The sequence below is a fragment of the Zalophus californianus genome, chromosome 1 (genome assembly GCF_009762305.2).
Source record: "Zalophus californianus isolate mZalCal1 chromosome 1, mZalCal1.pri.v2, whole genome shotgun sequence".
Lineage (NCBI taxonomy): Eukaryota > Metazoa > Chordata > Mammalia > Carnivora > Otariidae > Zalophus > Zalophus californianus.
Window position 1 is genome coordinate 122,496,575 of NC_045595.1, and position 19,199 is coordinate 122,515,773.

At 36.2% G+C, this 19,199-nt stretch overlaps 1 protein-coding gene across 10 annotated transcripts in view; it reads right to left on the minus strand.

The window, feature by feature from the left end:
* The window catches only part of PHC3 (polyhomeotic homolog 3), a 76,949-nt gene that overhangs the window by 43,659 nt on the left and 14,091 nt on the right, over positions 1-19,199 (minus strand). For 6 of the 10 annotated variants that reach the window (XR_003517997.1, XM_027583381.2, XM_027583378.2 and 3 more), the window contains exons 5-7: positions 12,485-12,643; positions 10,353-10,451; positions 1,976-2,222 (exon numbers count right to left, since the gene is read on the minus strand). Coding sequence is in view for 9 of the 10 variants with exons in the window: in XM_027583381.2 (XP_027439182.1) it covers positions 1,976-2,222; positions 10,353-10,451; positions 12,485-12,643 (505 nt within the window). In the remaining variant the exon portion in view is untranslated. Of the gene's footprint in view, positions 1-1,975; positions 2,223-10,352; positions 10,452-12,484; positions 12,644-16,045; positions 17,371-19,199 lie in introns of those variants that run through there. The other 4 variants (XM_027583383.2, XM_027583382.2, XM_027583387.2 and 1 more) reach the window with 3 other exon arrangements.

Consider the following 19,199-nt stretch of genomic DNA (forward strand, 5'->3'; position numbering starts at 1 on the left):
CCAAGCAGTCATGTCAAGTGCAGTGGGTCATTACTGCTCCACAATGACTCCTATCAAAACTGGCCAGAGGCTGGTTTGAGGCTGAAAATACTCTGGACAGTACAGTACAAAAATCCTGTTATGAAGCCATACAGAGAGCAGGACCTAGGCACACAGATGTCTATAAAAAAGAATTCACATCACACTATACTATGAATGGATTTATTAATTTATACAACAAAGCCTGAACTTATCTAAAGATTCAGATTTAAAAATTCCAAGCAGTGATACCCAATCAGTTTGAATGAAAAAAACTGTGCTGTAATTTCCAAAATTCAAATGGAAAAATAGATCAACTATTAATCCACCAAATATTTACTGTCCACCTATTGCAGATAAGTACATATAAGGCACAACTTAGTGCTGTCAAGATAAAGGGATGAAAAGGTGAAACTGAAAAAGGATTAAAGGAGTTAATAAGTGTAAAGTACCTGACACATAAGTGTTCATTATTATTATCCTACTCTCAAAGAGCTTACTATACAGTAGAAAAGCTAAGATCAGTAAGTATATAAATAACTACAAAAGAAAAAGAACCACAAAGAAGTATAAAAACGCTATACAAGTTCAAAGTGATGAGAGATTTCTAACTAGGGGACTCAAACAATTCCAAGACACTGAGATTGGGTACTTCAGAAAATGCAAGCAATATCAGCACAGAGGAAACATGCAAGAGAAATAGGTTTAGGTGGAGAAAAAACAGACTTCAGTAGTATAAAATGAATCTTTAAAAAGCAATACAGAGCTATAAAAAGACAGAAAGAAGGTGCTTACTTGATGAAGTTGAATCAACGGAGGATTTTTTTTTTTAATGTTTTATTTATTTATTCATGAGAGTGAGAGAGAGAGAGAGAGGAGAGGCAGAGGAAGAGGGAGAAGCAGGCTTCCCGCTGAGCAGTGAGCCCGATGTGGGACTCGATCCCAGGACCCTGGGATCATGACCTGAGCCAAAGGCAGACGCTTAACCATCTGAGCCACCCAGGCGCCCCCCCGCCTTTTTTTTTAAAGGGAGGATTTTTTTTTCCCAGCCACTGCGGGAAACAGTATAGAGGTTTCTCAAAAAACTAAAAAACAGAACTATCCTACAATCCAGTATTCACACTACTGGGTATTTACCCAAAGAATATGAAAACACTAATTTGAAAGGATATATGCATCACTGTTTATTGCAGCATTATTTACAACAGCCAAATTATGGAAGCAGCCATGTCCATCAACAGATGAATGGATAGAGAAGATGTGATACACACACACACTGAAATATTATTCAGCCATACAAAAGAATGAAATCTTGCTATTTGCAACAATATAGACAGAGCTAGAGAGTATAATGCTAAGTGAAATAAGTCAGAGAAAGATAAATACCATATGACTTCACTCATGTGGAATTTAACAAACAAATGAACAAAGAAAAAAAAAATAGAGACAAACTAAAAAACAGACTCTCAACTATAGAGAACAAGCAGATGGTTACCAGAGGGGATTGGATGGGGGAACAGGTGAAATAGGTGACAGGGATTAAGAGTACACTTTTCTTGATAAGCATGGAGTAATATACAGAAGTGCTGAATCACTATATTGTACACCTGATGCTAATATAACATTGTACGTTAACTATACAGGAGTTAAACTTTTTAATTAATTAAATAAAAAATAAAAGCTACTGGTTTTACCAATACAATGGAAGACCAGCACATAATGAAGATGTTAATCAAATGTCAATTAACCAAAAAAATTTATATTATTATTATTTGTTTTAGCTGTTGGGCTCTTTTGATTTCTTTTTTCAAGCTACAATACTGATTTTTTTTAAACTCATGAAACTCACATTAAAAAATGTTTTAGAAGTATTGTTCTTGTTCAAGTAATAGACACTTTTGTTTTGCTCTGCCTGCTAATAAAGTGAATGCAACTATTTTCAACAAGTTTATCCCACCTGGTGCTATTAACTGGTGAATACTTGATGTCCGGGTGACAGCTGTGCTTCGTGATTCCAGACTTGGACTTTCTCCCTTCTTATTACTTTCTGGAGAAGGATCTCGTTGGCTGATTTTAGAACTGGTCACTGTTGTTTTGTTATGACAAATTGTCAATGACTGAGTTTGACTAGTGCTTTTTGGCGGACCATTCTGTGAGCTAGATAATACACCCAACTTCTGGCTGCGTAATGTTAAATTCTGAACCTAAGAACCACACAACAAAAAATAAGGATGAAACAGATGGTATTAATTGAGATGTGATAATCATTACCATTATAACAACGACAATACATTTATATTATGTTTTTTACACATCAAGTTCCAAGCACTTGAAACGACTGATTCATTCCAAAAGAAAGGGGAGTTATTATTCTAAGTAATATTAAGTAAAAGTTTTTAAAAAAGACATTAAGGGAATCATTAAGAACAAAATGAAAACAGTATATATATACATATATATCAAATGAACTATGAATATGAGGAAATCACTCTGCAACATACTGCATTTTGAAGTTACCAGCTCAGAGAGAGCCAAAGGGAAGGAGAGAAAAGGGTACTCCAGATAAAAGGGAAAACTTGAGCAAAGCCTCAGAGGCAGAAGAGCCCAGGGGGCATTAGGGAAGGAGCAATTCCTTCAACTCTGCTCTGACTTCTCCAGGCCAGCAGTGTGAAACATTGAAGGTTACAAGTGCTTTATACTCTTGTGAGAAGTTACTACATACAGTTAGGAGTGTGCATATACAATACTGTCATCCTCATAAAGATCAGAAAGAGAACTCCAAAAAAAAAAAAGAAAAGCTACCCATTCTACAGAGATTATAAGGGAACACTCATCTTGTAAATTAGAAAACTCATTCATCAAATCATCTACCCATTATGATAATTATGAAAAGCATTTCCTATCAACTCCTTTTTAAAATCCTGATGTTGTTATGGAATACTCACTTGGCTTTGAGAACTAGATCTGATGAACTGAAAAGACTGTGCATGGCCTTGAAATGGCTTATGTCATGGCTCCTGTCTACACCTGGGGCTATTCTAAACATACCACCAGTCTGGATGGTGACAAGATCATCCCAATGACTTTCACCTGAGGTTTATAACATTCCCAAACGGCAGGTAGAAAATGCCTCTCCAATAGCTGCCTGACCTTTTACCTATCTGGAAATGAATGTATTAAATACATTTATGCTAGCACTGACCCTGAGAAGGAAACTGAAGCAAAAGATTCTAAAGTGACAAAGCAAATGAGATACTGCTGCTTTATAAACATTCTTCAGTTTCATGTGTGTTCTGTCTCTACAACTGTATCATTAACTGATACTCACAGGCTAAACCTTCTCTTCCCAAGTGCCAAATGCAGTGGGCAGCCAACAGCAGGTGCTAAACAAATTTTCACTTCAGATCAGTTGAGGCTTGATCAGACTATTCTAAGCTACTGAAAGAATTTTCTGAGACCATATGGAGCATCTTCTTGGATTTTTGTCAAATATTTCATAGCAATGTAAGTGGACTAATACTTGTTGTATTACTGAAATTTAATACAAAAATAAAATGTGCTAAAATCCAGGTTTCTCAGCTTGCCAATCAAAGCCCTCCACAGTCGAGGCCCAAACCACTTCAAGCCCCATCTTCCACTACTTCAATCCACAATATTCACATTCTAGCCAAACTGTTCTGCTCACCCTTCTCCAAACACAACTTATACTTCCTCCATTTAGAGCCCTTGCTCAAGTTTCTCTTGCCTAAATGCCATTTTTCCTTAACAGCTGTCTCCTGAAGCCCAATCCTTTCTTCAAGGCCCAGTAAAAATCCCACTCTCCCCCAGAGAAACCTCTCCAAAGTCCCTGGTTAGAAATAATTTCTCCTCCCCTCTACAATGCCTTTCCCACAGAATTTGGATCATAGTGGCCTACAGCACTGACAAATGTCTAGCTTATTTTAGAATTACTAATGTGTCTGTGAAATGCTGAGACACTCGCTGGCAGACTCTCATCCCTGACATTCATTTTTGTACTCCCCACAGTTGAGTGCTACAGACATAACAGAAACTCCACAAGTCTGAGATATTCTATTTCTAATCTTAAAATATATATTAACTTTTTTTTGCTAAGTGTTTAGTTCTATTTATGGTTTCTTTAGGCAAGCAGTAAAATCTGTTCATTTTTAACCAAAAAAATCTCAACAAATTTCTAGTGAAGGCACATTAAAATCTTTCAGGAAGCAAGGGAAAAACAGCATAAAATTTAACATCTGCCATAAATGATCTATAAAATGAACCAAATCATGATATACAAAGGCTAAATTATAATCTGAAAAACTGGAAAACTTTCTTTCAAATAAAAAGCATATTCACAGTAAATGAGGATTTCACACAATGAACCCTAAACCTGCAGCAGTCCATTTCTATAGAGTAATATACTTTTTCTTCTAATTTTGTTCTCTGGAATTCTGAAAGAAAATGTATGTGTGTGCTTATTATATATATTATATACATTATTTATATGAATAAATTTTGGAATATGGCCATAATAGCTATGGTCATCTTGGCTTATTTAAAATAAATTTCAAACATGTGAACCATACTCCTAAAGTATATTAATTTAGCTGTTAATAGAAAGATCACATATTCAGATGTCCTTGACAGACCCTGACTTTTGAGAAGAACCCACCCTTTTCTAGATACAGAACAGTTCTCTAATGTCCAAGTTTCATTTCATCTGAACTTTTCCTATGATCAAATTATGGAAACATTCTAACTTTTGAAAAAGTCTAGGTGGCACGACATTTCTGCTAATTTCACACATTACATTTTTATAGTGGATTACTCAAATCTCACATCTATTATCTAATTTGGTTCTAACAAATACTGTGTAAATTACTGTGTAGCATCCCTTCTTTGCAGATGAGGAAACTAAGATTTAATGTCATATTGCCAGCAGTAGAGCTGAGTTTCTAGTTTTTAAATCCAAAGGACTATTTTCTTCTCAATGCTAAAAGCATTCCCCAGATAGCCTTGGTAAGTAAGATTTGTTACTTTTAGTCCTGTATCTTTCTGAAAGTCAGATTTTTTTGCTTATTTTTATTTACTTGGTCATGGTCGGGAGAAGGAATGGAGCATTTAAAATAGTAAATAAGAGTAAGATATTCCAAATTTCTTATTTTTGGACAGTATGCTACAAATGAATTTTAATACTAAGAAAAAATTAACTTATAATACCGACTTATGGAAAAGAGCACTAAAATAAAATTGGCATCTCTCAATTACACAAATTCATTGTTTTAAAAATTTCATATAAGTTTAAAAATTAACAAAGTGGAGCACCAATTTTTTCAAAACTAACAGCCCCAAATTTGAGGGAAGTTACCACTAGAATATGCAAAGTATTAGCATCCTCTACTACTGCTAGCTTCATTCACTGCCATTTCAAAAAGCACAGCAAAGAAAAAAATCTGTAGTCAGATTATCACAGAGCCACATACCTGTATCACATCAAACTGGACCCCAAAGAGCCACTTTTATAAAATTACTTTGACTATGCTCACATTAAAGGTACTGCTAAAGACCGCTAAGATGGGGCGCCTGGGTGGCTCAGTTGGTTAAGCGACTGCCTTCGGCTCAGGTCATGATCCTGGAGTCCCGGGATCGAGTCCCGCATCGGGCTCCCTGCTTGGCGGGGAGTCTGCTTCTCCCTCTAACTCTCCCCCCTCTCATGTGCTCTCTCTCTCTCTCATTCTCACTCTCTCAAAAATAAATAAATAAATCTTTAAAAAAAAAAAAAAAAAAAAAATAAAGACCGCTAAGATGTTTTCTCCATGAGAACCCAGAAGACAGACTCTAGAGCACTCTCTAGAGAGCATGTTAGTTGTTTTTCTAACAACTGGTTTATTTTACCTTGGAAACTGTGAATCATTTAAATGGCTGTATTTCTCCTTCACCATTAGCTACTTGAAAGCTAAGAACTGAATTCATGACTTATCTTTAGACAATATATAACAAAAATAGTGATTAGTGGCTTGTGATATGTGCCAGGCACTATGCTAAATACTTTGAGTATGGTCTCATTTATTCCTTTTCACAGCTCTGGGCTATTCTAGTTCACAGTGAAGAAACTGAGGCTTAAGAAATTACATCCAACATAATTTCATTTAAATGCAGTTTAAAAACAGGCAAAACTAACATAGGTCAGGACAGTGTGATCCTTGAGGAGCACAGGCAGGACCAAAATGGGCCATCAGGAGGCTTCTCTGGGTCCTAGTAAGGTTCTTCCTCTTGACTGGGTGGCTTGGGATATAAGTGTATTCTGGTACAGATTACTGAACACTTAAGATATGTTCTGGATGTATACTTTGCTTTAATAAAAGCTTTAAAATGTCCAAAAAAATATAAAGAAACTGAGGCTTAGGGCACCTGGCTGGCTCAGTCGCTAGAGCATGCGGACTCTTGATCTCAGGGTCATGCATTCAAGCCCCACACTGGGTGTAGAGCTTACTTTAAAAAAAGAAAAATTGAGGCTCAGCATAGATAATAACTAACACCTAGTGAGTGCTAAGTATCAGATACTGTTCTATTTTTCAATTATTTTTTAAAGATGTATTCATTTATTTGAGAGGGAGAGAGAACATGCACCCAAGAGCGTGGTGGAGGAGCAGAGGGAGAGAGAATCTCAAGCAGACTCCCTGCTGAGCATGAAGCCCAACCCGAGATCAATCACCACCTGAGCTGAAACCAACAGTCAGATGCTTAACTGACTGTGCCACCCAAGTGCCCCTTATTTTTCAATTATTAACAGTTAATCCTCACTACGACCCTATGAAGCATTTATAAATATTTATTTTATATTGTTGAAACTGAGGGGAGAGGTTAATGATATACAATGAAAAAGTGGCAGAGCATGTACTTAAACCAGGAGAGTCTGGCTCTAGAGCCCAAACTTGTTAACAGTATGCTACACTATGACCTTGTCCAAAATCAATCAACTGGCAAGTGACAAAGCTGGCAGTTGCTGAAGTCAGAATTTCAACCCAAGTCTTTCAATTCCTCCCTTTGCAAAAAAAGTACTGAGTACCTATAATGTTCTAGACACTAAATACATCTAGTATTCATTCTTCAACTTACCCTACAAGTATATATGACTATATGTGTGTGTGTATATATATATATACATATATATGATAAAAATGTTTGATAACTTGGCTAAAGTCACACAACTAATAAGTAATTGAAGTGGAAGCTGAAATCATCCATGGAGGACTTCATGCATGTAGTCTGAAAAGGAACCTCACTCCTAACTCTACGCTACTTTTCCATTTTTATTTCTGCCTTTTTTATGCATGTTTTCAATTTCTTTTATCTTGTTTTATTGTATACATCTTGTAAATCAAAATCTTAGTTGAAACAAAGTCAAGAATTAAAAAAATAAAATTTAACATATTCTGAAGGTTGATAATGGTCTATCTTTATTAGGTTTTATAAAACCAAAAGAAAACAGGAAGATCATTACTTTAACAAATCACTCCACAAAGAGATATCATAAAGGTTAGAGCTCAAAGAACCGTAAAGGTAAGAAAGGTCTCATTTTGTAAATATGGAAACTGAAGTACAAAAAAGTTAAGGAATTGTGGATGGTCAGAAAGCACATTAGGAGAAACCTGAGTTTAATCACCATCTTTATATGCTGATATATGAAAATTGGCCTTTATTATTCAATAAAATAGTAAAGAGGTTCTAGGAAAAGTACCAAAGACTATTACTACTCTCTCATTTTTTACCTTTAAAAAAAAATCAAGATTAAATGAAAAATAAAAAGCCAAGGATGACTCTAAGTTATACCTATGTCTGCCATATGTAGTCTAAAACATTAGCTATGGAAAAAATACCAAAATAGTATCATACAAAGTAATATCCTACTCAATTGGGTCTTTTTTAAGATTTATTTGAGAGAGAGAGAGAGAGAGAGAGAGAGAGAGATAGTGGGAGAGCAAGAGGGAGAGAGAATCTCAAGCAGACTCCACACTGAGCACAGAGCCTGAAGTGGGGCTCGATCCCATGACACTGAGATCACGACCTGAGCCAAAATCAAGGGACAGATGCTCAACTGACTGCACCACCCAGGCGCCCCTTCTACTTGCTTTAATTTAGAATTTATTCAGGGTGCCTGGCTGGCTCAGTCAGTAGAGCGTGCAACTCTTGATCTCAGGGTTGTGAGTTTGAGCCCCACATTGGGTACAGAGATTACTTGAAAAAAATAAAATCTTAAAAAAAAATAAAATTAAAAAAAATAAAACTTATTCAGTGTAATTCATTTTAATCAACTTTACTGAGGTGTAACTTACATACAATAAAATGAACCAGTTCAATGAGTTTTGATATATGTAAACACCATGTTACCACTACCTTAATGAAAATATGGAACATTTCCATCACTATAAAAGTTCACCCATGCCTGTCCCCAATCTCTCCCACCTTCTGACCCAGGTACCACCAATCCAATTTTTTTCACTATAAATTAGCTGTGCCTGTTCTGGAATTTCATATAAAAAGAATCACAGGAGTGGCACGTGGGTGGTACAGTCAGTTGAGTGCCCGACTCTTGGTTTCAGCTCAGGTTGTAATCTCAGGGTTGTAAGATGCAGCCCCGCTTCAGGCTCCACGCTCAACGTGGAGTCTGCTTGGGATTCTCTCTCACTCTCCCTCTGCCCCTCCTGCTTGTGCTCGCTCTCTCTCTCAAGTAAATAAATAAATCTTAAAAATAAAAAAATCAGGGGCACCTGGGTGGCTCAGTTTGTTAAGCATCTGCCTTTAATTCAGGTCATGATCCCAGGGTCCTGGGATCGAGCTCCGCATCAGGCTCCCTGCTCAGCCAGGAGTCTGCTTCTCCCTCTCTCTCTGCCCCTCTGCCCTACTCATGCTTTCTCTTTCTCTCTCTCAAATAAATAAAATCTTTAAAAAAAAAAATCACAGGGTAGGTACTCTCTGGTATCTGCCTTCTTTTGCTATTATAATGTTTCTAAGATGCATCAGGAGTGTGTCCTTTTTTATTTCTTAAATTTGTTTATCCATTCACCAGTTAAAAGACATTGGTTGTTTCCAGTTTGGGGCTATTCTGAATAGTGCCGCTACGGATATTTGTTTTTACATGTCTTTATATGGATATACATTTCCAAACCACTCAGAGTAAACAACTATAAGCAGATATGACAGGTCACGTATTAAGTGTATGTTTAACTTTATAAGGAATTGACAAACTCTTTTCCAAAAGTTGTTGCACCATTTTACACTCTCACCAGCAATATTATGAAATTATGGCTGCTCCAAGTTCTCACCAATATGTGGTATTATAAGTCTCCTTCATTTCAGCCATTTTAGTGAGTGTGCAGTGATATTCATTGTGGTTTTGATTTTAATTTCTGTAAGGGTTAATGAGGTTGAACATGTTTTCCTGCACTTATTGGCCTTTTGTATATCTTCCTTTGTGATATGTTAAATCTTTGGCCCATTTTTAACTGAATTGCTCATGATCTTACTGAGGTGTAAGCATTACGTTGTATATTCTGGATACAACTCTTCTGTCAGAAATATGTATTATGAATATTTTCCCTCAGTCTGTGGCTTGCCTCTTCACTTTTGTAACTGCTTTTTGAAGATTTTAATTTTGATAAGTTCTGATGTGTTATTATTTTCTTTTATGGTTAGTGCTTTTTGTGTCCTAAGAAAGCTTTGCCTAGTCTAGGGGCCATATCACCCTGAATGTGCCCAATCTCATCAGAAAGCTTTGCCTACCCTAGAGTTGTGAAGATAATCCTGTTTCCTTCTAGAGGTTTTATAGTTTAGGCTTTTACCTTTAAGTCTGTATTTTACTTCTAGCTCATTTTTGTGAATGGTGTGAGGAGAAAATTAACGTTTGTTTCTTTCATAGTACCAAACAAAATAATACACTATTCCATTTTTCAAGTTAAAAATTTCCCCAATTCATTTTTAAACTTAAAATCTATCTTGACTTCCTTTGCTTGCAAAGGAATCTACACAAAAGAATACAATTCTCATAGTAAGAACAATAAGCCTGCTTTATAATAAAACTAAACATACCATGTGATAGCAAAAACTCATTAACTTTCACTAATGTCAAATAACCTAAATATCTGCTTAATGGTAATATAATTTCTATATAACCAAAAAACTTTCTTGAAGTTCTCACAGTATTTCATTAAATTCCAATCCGAAAGGTAGCACAAAGAGCACTAAAATCATCAGTAACTTAAACACAATGTATGTTTATCTTTAACCTGAAGATCCAGACCTCAAGTACCACATTACGAAGCAGACAAGCTCACCTGAGTAGCTGCAGACTGACAGGAAGATGACGATGACGACGAGACAACAGGAATGTCAGACTGTACAGCAGCCACAGTGGTAGCGGGTGTGAAAATCAGCTGTACAGACAGAAAAACCAAAAAAATACCCTAAGACAAAAGAACGTGTCCCACACACAATGTATAGCAGGCAAGAGAGACTGAAATTTGTGACAGAAAGACAATGCAGTTTAGGATTGTCTCCTAAGCAAAAGGTTTTATGTGACAAAGAAAAGTTTCTAATAGAGAACTCAAAAAAAAAAAAAGCATAAACATTTTGAAACAGCTCATGATTCTGATGAGTAGAAAAATAAATCAGTGCTCAAAAAAGAAAATGTATTTTGGTAATATGAAATCCTCATACCAAATTTTGCCCCAAATAAGCTATTATTACACTCAAACTTTTCCCAGTTCAAAAACTACTATGGCAGGATTCCTAAAATGGAAGATATTTTTAATAGACAACCACTCATGAATACAAATTTCAGTGAGAAACCTGAAAAGAAACACAAGTCTTTTCAGTCTTCTTTATCACAAAAGATACCTATGCCCCATACTGTACTATTTCACTCAGCTACACGGGATCTAAAGTACAAACCTAGGTTGCTCTTGATTTTAAAACTATTCATAAAGAAATATTCATTCCAAATGTAAATGCCACAACATGTCAAAATGCAACAACAAAACAGCCTGCAAAAAAGCTTCACATCAAATAAATAAGGAAGAAAAAACATACTCGATTTATTTACTTAATGCCATCTCTTCAAATGTTATTTTTCAATATTGAAACAATGCCATTAGTTTAAAAAGGCACTACAATCCACTCAGAGATTATCCAATCCAATTTAGTAAATTAAGACAGTTGTTTCACACAATGTGTAAATACTCTACTTCAAAACTGCATTAGGAATTACTTAGTTCCTCCAGCCATTCCTGTTTAAATTAAAATTACTGACTAAAGGATCTTTTAAATTTCAGTTCTTTATAATACTAAATTTAAGTGAATTAAACAACAAAGTATAACTTTCACAAGAAGGTAACTGCCAGAACAAACAGCTGAAAGCACTAAAAATAAAGAGAAGATGTTTGTTCTATTTAGCTTGAACCATATGTAACTGCAAGTTTTATAAAGAGGTCAAAAGTGGTCATTTCAAATGATTCAGCCTAATTTTAAAGCATATTATTAATTAAATAAGATCTCCTAGAGGAAAAAAACACAAAAATATGATAATGTCCACTGAATAATCTATAAATAAAAGGTGGGTCATGTCACTGTTTCCTGTCAGAAATATGATGGAAAACTTTCTTTGTAATTTTAGTGGAGAACTGGATCCAGATATATATTCAGTACACTGGACAAAAAAGAATACAAGTAAATACATACTAGACCAAAGCTCTTGTCTAGCTACCTGTAAAGACATCAAATAAATGCCAACCAATTCCTTAAAGAAGCTCAACAGGTAAATTAGGAAATCAGTAGGTACTCAAATATAGACCAGCCAAATTAACATTCCTATATTAACAAAAGATCAAAGTGAACGTAAGAACACAAATACCTTACTAATAATTTTGAGATGGGAATAACCAAAGCTAAAAATCATCTGGTAAATTACCAGGAACTCCAATCCAGATTTAAGAAGATCCCACAGTATAAATTCTAACTTATAGTTAACCACTAACTTTTTAACATTGCTAACTATTTCATCAAATTTAAGATGCCCAAGATATACAGTGATTTTATATATATATATAAATCTTACTGCAAATATTAATTATAACTGTAAGATGCCATCAATTATAAATGCATCTCAATTTCAGAGATGTTAAGATGTGAAAAACGTTTGAAATCCATAAAATTTGATATTCAAAAAATAGTCACTCCGTGTTACAGAACCTGTTAGCTTCCCAATGTTGCTATTTGATACACCAAGAAGGCCTACCAATTAAAAGAATTTTTCATGACATAAATGTATAAGAGCTAAGCACACACATATAAAAAATTTGTTAAACATTTCTGAAATATTAAAAATGCTTCTTATTGCATCAAATCAAGAAACATTTCGATCTCTCTCAAGTCCTTAAACACTGAAAAAATTTGGTAGCTCATATCTTACCATTTGAGCTCGGAGATACATTTGAGCTTGGCTTGCCGTTAGGGTAGGGGAGGTACTCCCTAGTAACATAGTCTGTTGGGTAATACTGCCGCTGGTAGAACTGGAAGCCTGGGAACGGCTTATTAACTGTGCAGGTGTAGGAGAAGTGGAGAGGTTGATCTAAGGAAGAAAACATATTAGGTCATAGGCTTCCATTTCTTGCTTCCATGCCAGTGAATTTCACCAAGCTGCAGTTAGGCAATCAATGGTATAAACTATGGCTAAGGAACCTAAAAGAGAGGGCTTCATCTTTGACAGAGCCTCCCTCACTTCTTTGGGCAATTATTTGCACATATGCAAACAACAGTGTACTGATTAGGAATTAGATAATTTTTAAGGATATCCTCAAGGTGTTTCATTCAGTAAGATTCCACTATCTTAAAATATCATTTCCACTACCTCCCAAAAATTAGGGTTAATGTTCCACTATTTAAATATTCCACATACTAAAACATCTGAATCAAGAGTTTATACTATTTTGTCAGATTCTGTCACATTTTGAGGGGTTTCTCAAGTGAACAAAAATTAAAACATAGATAATCCATTCACATATATATAAACATACATGTAACATATAATTAGTATAACGTTCTCTCTCAAAAGCTCTCAAAGAAAATACAATTGCTACTTGTCAAACAGATGGAAAAATCCTGAATTCTGGTTACAAAATTAAATTATAAGCACTACTTTAAAGTTAAAACTGCTGTTAGAAAAAAGAAAACCAGTTCAGAGTCTATCTCTAGGATACATGAGAACCTCATAAATGGTTCTTATTTGTGAAGGCAAACTGGCTGAGGCAGGTAGGGAAGAGGGCAAAGGGAGACAAGTATACCCTTTATCTTTCCAATTTCACACCACATGCATATTATCCTTTTTTTCTTCTTTTGTGTTTCATTTCTCTATTTGGGTTTTTTTTTTTCATTTTTATGTGTTATTCATTTTAAAAATAAATATTTTAATGCGTAATATAATCTGACCTCAAGTACTTTTTGTGGACAAAGAATAGCTTATTAGACTTTTGATTCAAGACACAAGGTAGATGGGACTAATACATCCATGTGCCCAAATACTCACTGAAATGCCAAATCAACATGAAATACTAGAACACAACTGAACACCTAAAAGGGAAGGGGAAAGGGAAATTCCTAGGTTGCAGAAAGGAAGAAACTGTAGCTGACAAGAAGCACCAAGGCAATCTCAGGGGACCCTGGTCTAGAGATAGAAGACCTGATTTTGAGCCTATTTCAGGCAAAAGCTGGAGGTAAAAAACCCCTATTTTGAGCCAAGATCTTTAAAAGAGGTACTCAGTATGTGAGAAGGTAACAGGAAAAGCTCCACTCAGCCCTAAGAACCAGCAAGGAAGCTTGCCATCTGCCTTGCCTGCAATGGAAGGAGAAAGCCTCCTATGAGAATCAAAATGCCAGGCTTGCGCCATGTGGGGGGGTACAAAATCCAAATGTACCCTACCTGCAATTTCATAACCCATCCAAAACATTAGCATTTAAACCAGTCCAGGACATTTGTTAAACTGAACAAGTGCCTGGAGGAAGCTAAGTGAAGGCGATACTGGAGGACCTCTCTGTACTGTTTTTGCATTAACTTCCTATGAGTCTATAATTATTTAAAAATTAAAAAGTTTTTTAAAAACTGAAAAAAACTGTATGGGGGCACACAAGAGTTGGTTAACTAATTCTCTAAACTTATCTATATAAGTATTTTTAATTTTAATAAAATACATTGTATTTAAATCTATAATTCAGTGCATAAAGGCAATGAATACAATACACAGACTTATTCTGCAATACAGTTTTTACTCCTAGCACACCAGTAAAGTCACAGTAGCAATAATCACCGCCTTCCATCTGACAAATTCAATGGACCTTTTTAGACCATTCCCTCTCAATCTTTTTTACCAGCTCTTCTTTTGGGCCCATCCCCAAAATGTTCACCCCCAACACTTTTCTTCTTGAACTCCTAGATTAGCATATCCACACTCCCAGTTTCAAAAAACCAAACCTGATGACTCTGAATCCTTAATTATAAACTCACTCTGAGCTCCAGATCCACATACCTACAGAACATATCTTTCTGGATATCTCTTATCAACTCATATTCAACATGTTCAAACACCAAACTCATTATTCCTTCTTAAACCAGCTTCTCTTCGAATAGTCACTCACTGGCATCTCCTAAAATCCTACAAAACAGATTTTGTTTTTTAAGTCACCTTGATTCTTCCTTTTCCTTTACCACACATACAAAATCAGTCACATCTTACTGTTTATACACCTTTATTTTCTTCATTTTCATCTTAATCACTTAGTTTGAGAGTCTGGGCCTATGGCACTTCCAGCTAGATTACTTTAACAGCTGCAAACTGACCTCCCTGCCTGAAATCTTGTTTCCTTCTACTTGCCAGATAATCTTTCCCTGATTTAATTAATTAACCATTTAAAAATCTGGATTACATTTGACCTCCCCCGACTAGCGCTCTAGCATCATCTCCTCCCACTCCTCCACACACACCTTTCACATTAGTTATATGAAGCTATTTGCAGTATCGTAACGTCCCAGGCCTCTGTGGTCTGAGTAAAAATGCTCTGGACAGGTCTGAGCATCCCCCTAGCCCCATGCCCCACCCCATCTGTACCTACGTAGTGAACAACCCTCTCTCAAAAATCATCTGCTCTAATAAGCTTTTTCAGGCATCCCTACATCCCACAGAACTATTTCCCTTCCTTTTTGCTTGTTATCATTCATATACTTCTATCTCACTCTTCTAAACAATAATTTCTGTAAGGGTAGGGATCATGAACTATTTACATCTTCATATACCCAGTATCTACAAAAGTACTTTCATTCAATAAGTTTATTAAGTTAATGAATGCCATGTTATTTTAAGTCCTTAACAAAGCAGAGTAAAAATGCAGAGACAGTGTGATGATATTAATTCAACTCTATTTTTGATGTGCTACATAATAAATTATTAGTAAGCCCCCCCAAAACTTACTATTTTCCTACACCTCTACAAATGGACACTTTGGATAAAGCCTTGCTACAAAGATCAAATCACTTAGCAGGATAAAACTGGACCCAGGTTTTCTGGCATTCAAAGTGGTTTCCTATACCCTGATAGCTTGCGAATTTGGTCACTGCAATAATAGTGCCGTGGCACTTTTTTTCAGACAGTGGAAGGAAGAGAGGATGGAAGGGAGGGAAAGAAGGAAGGCATTCTAGTGAGGATAGACCACACAGTCTTTAAACAGAAACACAATAAAAGTGTTTTTAAAAAATGACTGCCTGGTAGCTAAAATGCCTGAGAGTGCTCTTTAAGGAAACAGAACACAAAGTACGAAGAGAACGCTTTTCTTTTTCTTAAAAAAGAAAAAAAGGAAGTAAGAAAACGAAATAGTAACTTCCACCTGCATTCCATTTTGTCTAAGTTGTGAGATCAAAAAACCAGTATCATGTTTATTTTTAAGTTCCATATAGCAAGTAACATTTCAGGCAGCGTCTACTCACAAATGCCCAATCCATGAATGAGGGCAATTATACCTCTGCATGAAGTCCATCTCCACAACTGGCCTAACGAAAAAAATAAAAAAAACTTCCCTTCCTTTCCACAACTGATAAGTCTCTCCTCTACTTTCTGCTTTGTTCTGCTGACCTGAACCGGAGGCCTTAATTGTTTGCATTATATTCTCTGTCAATTCCATCCCAACATTCCTAATTCCTTTTCACTTTAAACCCTTGGCCAATCCTGTCACTTCATACCTGAAGCCCCACACTCCATAAAGGAACTCACTCCTTGAGCCCTTATTACTGGAAGCCCTCTCCCCAGTTGGAAGCACTAATTCCAAGAGTCACCAGAGAAAACCGTGTCTACAAAGAAAAGCCATTTAACTCACATCTACACCTTGGTGTCCCTCCAAAACGAGATTACATAGGGTTTCTGGCCCAGAGTACTCCCTAGAACCAAAGCCCATTTGAGAACCACTGCTGCCATTTGACTGATCAAAATCAATCAGGTACATCTATAGAAACATAGTACACAGACATTAAAAGGATAATGCATACCTGTATTATTCAATGACATGAAAATATCTTTATAACCCACTGAATGAAAAAAACTACAGAATAACATATACAGTACAATCCCATTTACATAATTACATAAAAATGTGTCCATGTATACATACATATCACATGTGAAAAACATGTTGAGAGAAAAACAAATGCATTGTATATACACACAATAATGCACACTCATAAAACTGTATATGATTAAATTTGATATAGAAATATAGGCATACACACACCATTCTGGAAGAATAATCACCAAAATATAAAGGTGAATAATGTCTACTAAGGGTAAAATCTGGGATAATGTGTGTTTTATCTTTTTTGTCTTTTCTGTGTAGGTATGAACTTTAGAATCAGAGAGGAAATGCTATTTTCTTTTTTTTTTATGTTTACTTTACATTGTTTTTACTACTTTAAAGCAGTGTATACATTTTCTTGCCTCATTATTCAGTGGGGATTTGTATCTGAGTAATTCAAGTATCCAGAAGTACAAAATGCTATATTAAAATTTCAAATAAAAATATCTACCCATGAAAGATTTCCTTTAAGAGACTGTACTCTTTTGATAATAATATGAAATAAAATGTGAATCCTATTTATTATAGAAAACCATTATTTCTACTATTTGCAATACAAGCTATAAACACAACAGCAGCAATGCCTGGCTGGCTCAGTCAGTTAAGCGTCTGTCTTCAGCTCAGGTCATGATCCCAGGGTCCTGGGATCAAGTCCCACATCGGGCTCCGTGCTCAGCAGGGAGCCTGCTTCTCCCTCTGCCTGCCGCTCCCCTTGCTGTGCTCTCCCTCTCCCCCTCTTTCTGACAAATAAATAAAATCTTAAAAAAAAAACCACACACAACAGCAAAACAAGAAGCCTCATAACTTCCCATCTGCTTTCAGATTTTGATAACTTAAAAAAGTTGCAATGCTGAAACAATTAAAATACTGGAAATAAAGTGTTCAGCAATGGGGATGGTTACATAAAATAAAGTGCATCCATACCATGCAACACTATACAACAACTTGTAAGTGAGTGAGATTGAGCTTTGTGCGCTAACACAGAAAGATCTCAAAACTGTTGGGTATAAAAAACAAAATGCAGAATACTGTTTCCAGTGTATAAAAAAAAGTGTCTTAACACATATACACACATTTCTTTATGCAATATATGTCCATAACACATAGGTAAAGATATGGAGGGATATCCGGCAAACTGAGTCGTCAGAAGGACTGAAGAGGACTGAAAGAAGGCTGAAGGGGACTTAACACTTTTTCACTTTTCCTGTACTATTGGGATATTTTACAAGAATGCACTAAAGCGGGGCACCTGAGTGGCTGTCGTTGGGTGTCTGCCTTCAGCTCAGGTCATGATCCTAGGGCCCTGGGATCGAGCCCTGCGTCGGGTTCCCTGCTCACTGGACAGCCTGCTCCTCCCTCTGCCTGCCACTCTGCCTATCTGTGCTCTCTCTGTCAAATAAATAAATAAAATCTTTAAAAAAAAAAAAAAAAAAATGCACTAAAGCTGCTCATGACCATACAAATATTCAGGCTACAGTTTTATTTTAAGGTAGTGTTAAGTTTTGGAATAGACTTCTAAACTCAATCACTTGAAAGTACATTTTTAGGGCGCCTGGGTGGCTCAGTTGGTTGAGCGACTGCCTTCGGCTCAGGTCATGATCCTGGAGTCCCGGGATCGAGTCCCGCATCGGGCTCCCTGCTCAGCGGGGAGTCTGCTTCTCCCTCTGACCCTCCCCCGTCTCATGTGCTCTCTCTCTCTCTCATTCTCTCTCTCTAAAAAAAAAAAAAAAGAAAAGAAAGTACATTTTTAGGGGCGCCTGGGTGGCTCAGTAGTTAAGCGTCTGCCTTCGGCTCAGGTCATGATCCCAGCGTCCTGGGATCGAGTCCCGCATCAGGCTCTCTGCTCCGTGGGGAGCCTCCTTCTCCCTCTGCCTCTGTCTCTCATGAATAAATAAATAAAATCTTTAAAAAAAAAAATTACATTTTTAAAAATCCTTGATTAAAGTACCTCCTAAAATAGGTATGAGGATGAGGCCATTAGCAATAGACCACTGAGAATGACTAGTTATAAGCAAGTAATCTTCTCTCAGAAAAAACTTATAATGGGTTCATTTGATATGTGGATCTGATTGAGACATTTTTAGAGGAAAGCAAACATTTTTAAGGTTCTTGATCTAAAAAACAATCTCACTGACCCAGGAGGTGTACTCTTAAGAAATTTTTTAAAAACAAATAACTACATATGTATACAAAAATATGTAACAGAATATCCGATGCAGGTTTACTTATAATAGCAAAATTTCTAATACAGTCACGTGGGGATTAGGGCTTCAACACATGAACTTTGCGGAGATGCAATTCAGTGTGTAACACCCTGTATTGAACCTTCTCCTTGATCTAGACCCAGGGTTATCTGGATGAAAATAGTAATAAAAACCATGTAACTAGACAACTGAATTTTACACAGAAGAAAACTGCGGTATTAATGACAAAGGAGGCTAAATGACTTGCCCTAAGTCATGCTACCAGTCAGTCACAGAACGATGACTAGAACCCATGTCCCTTATCTCCTCCGT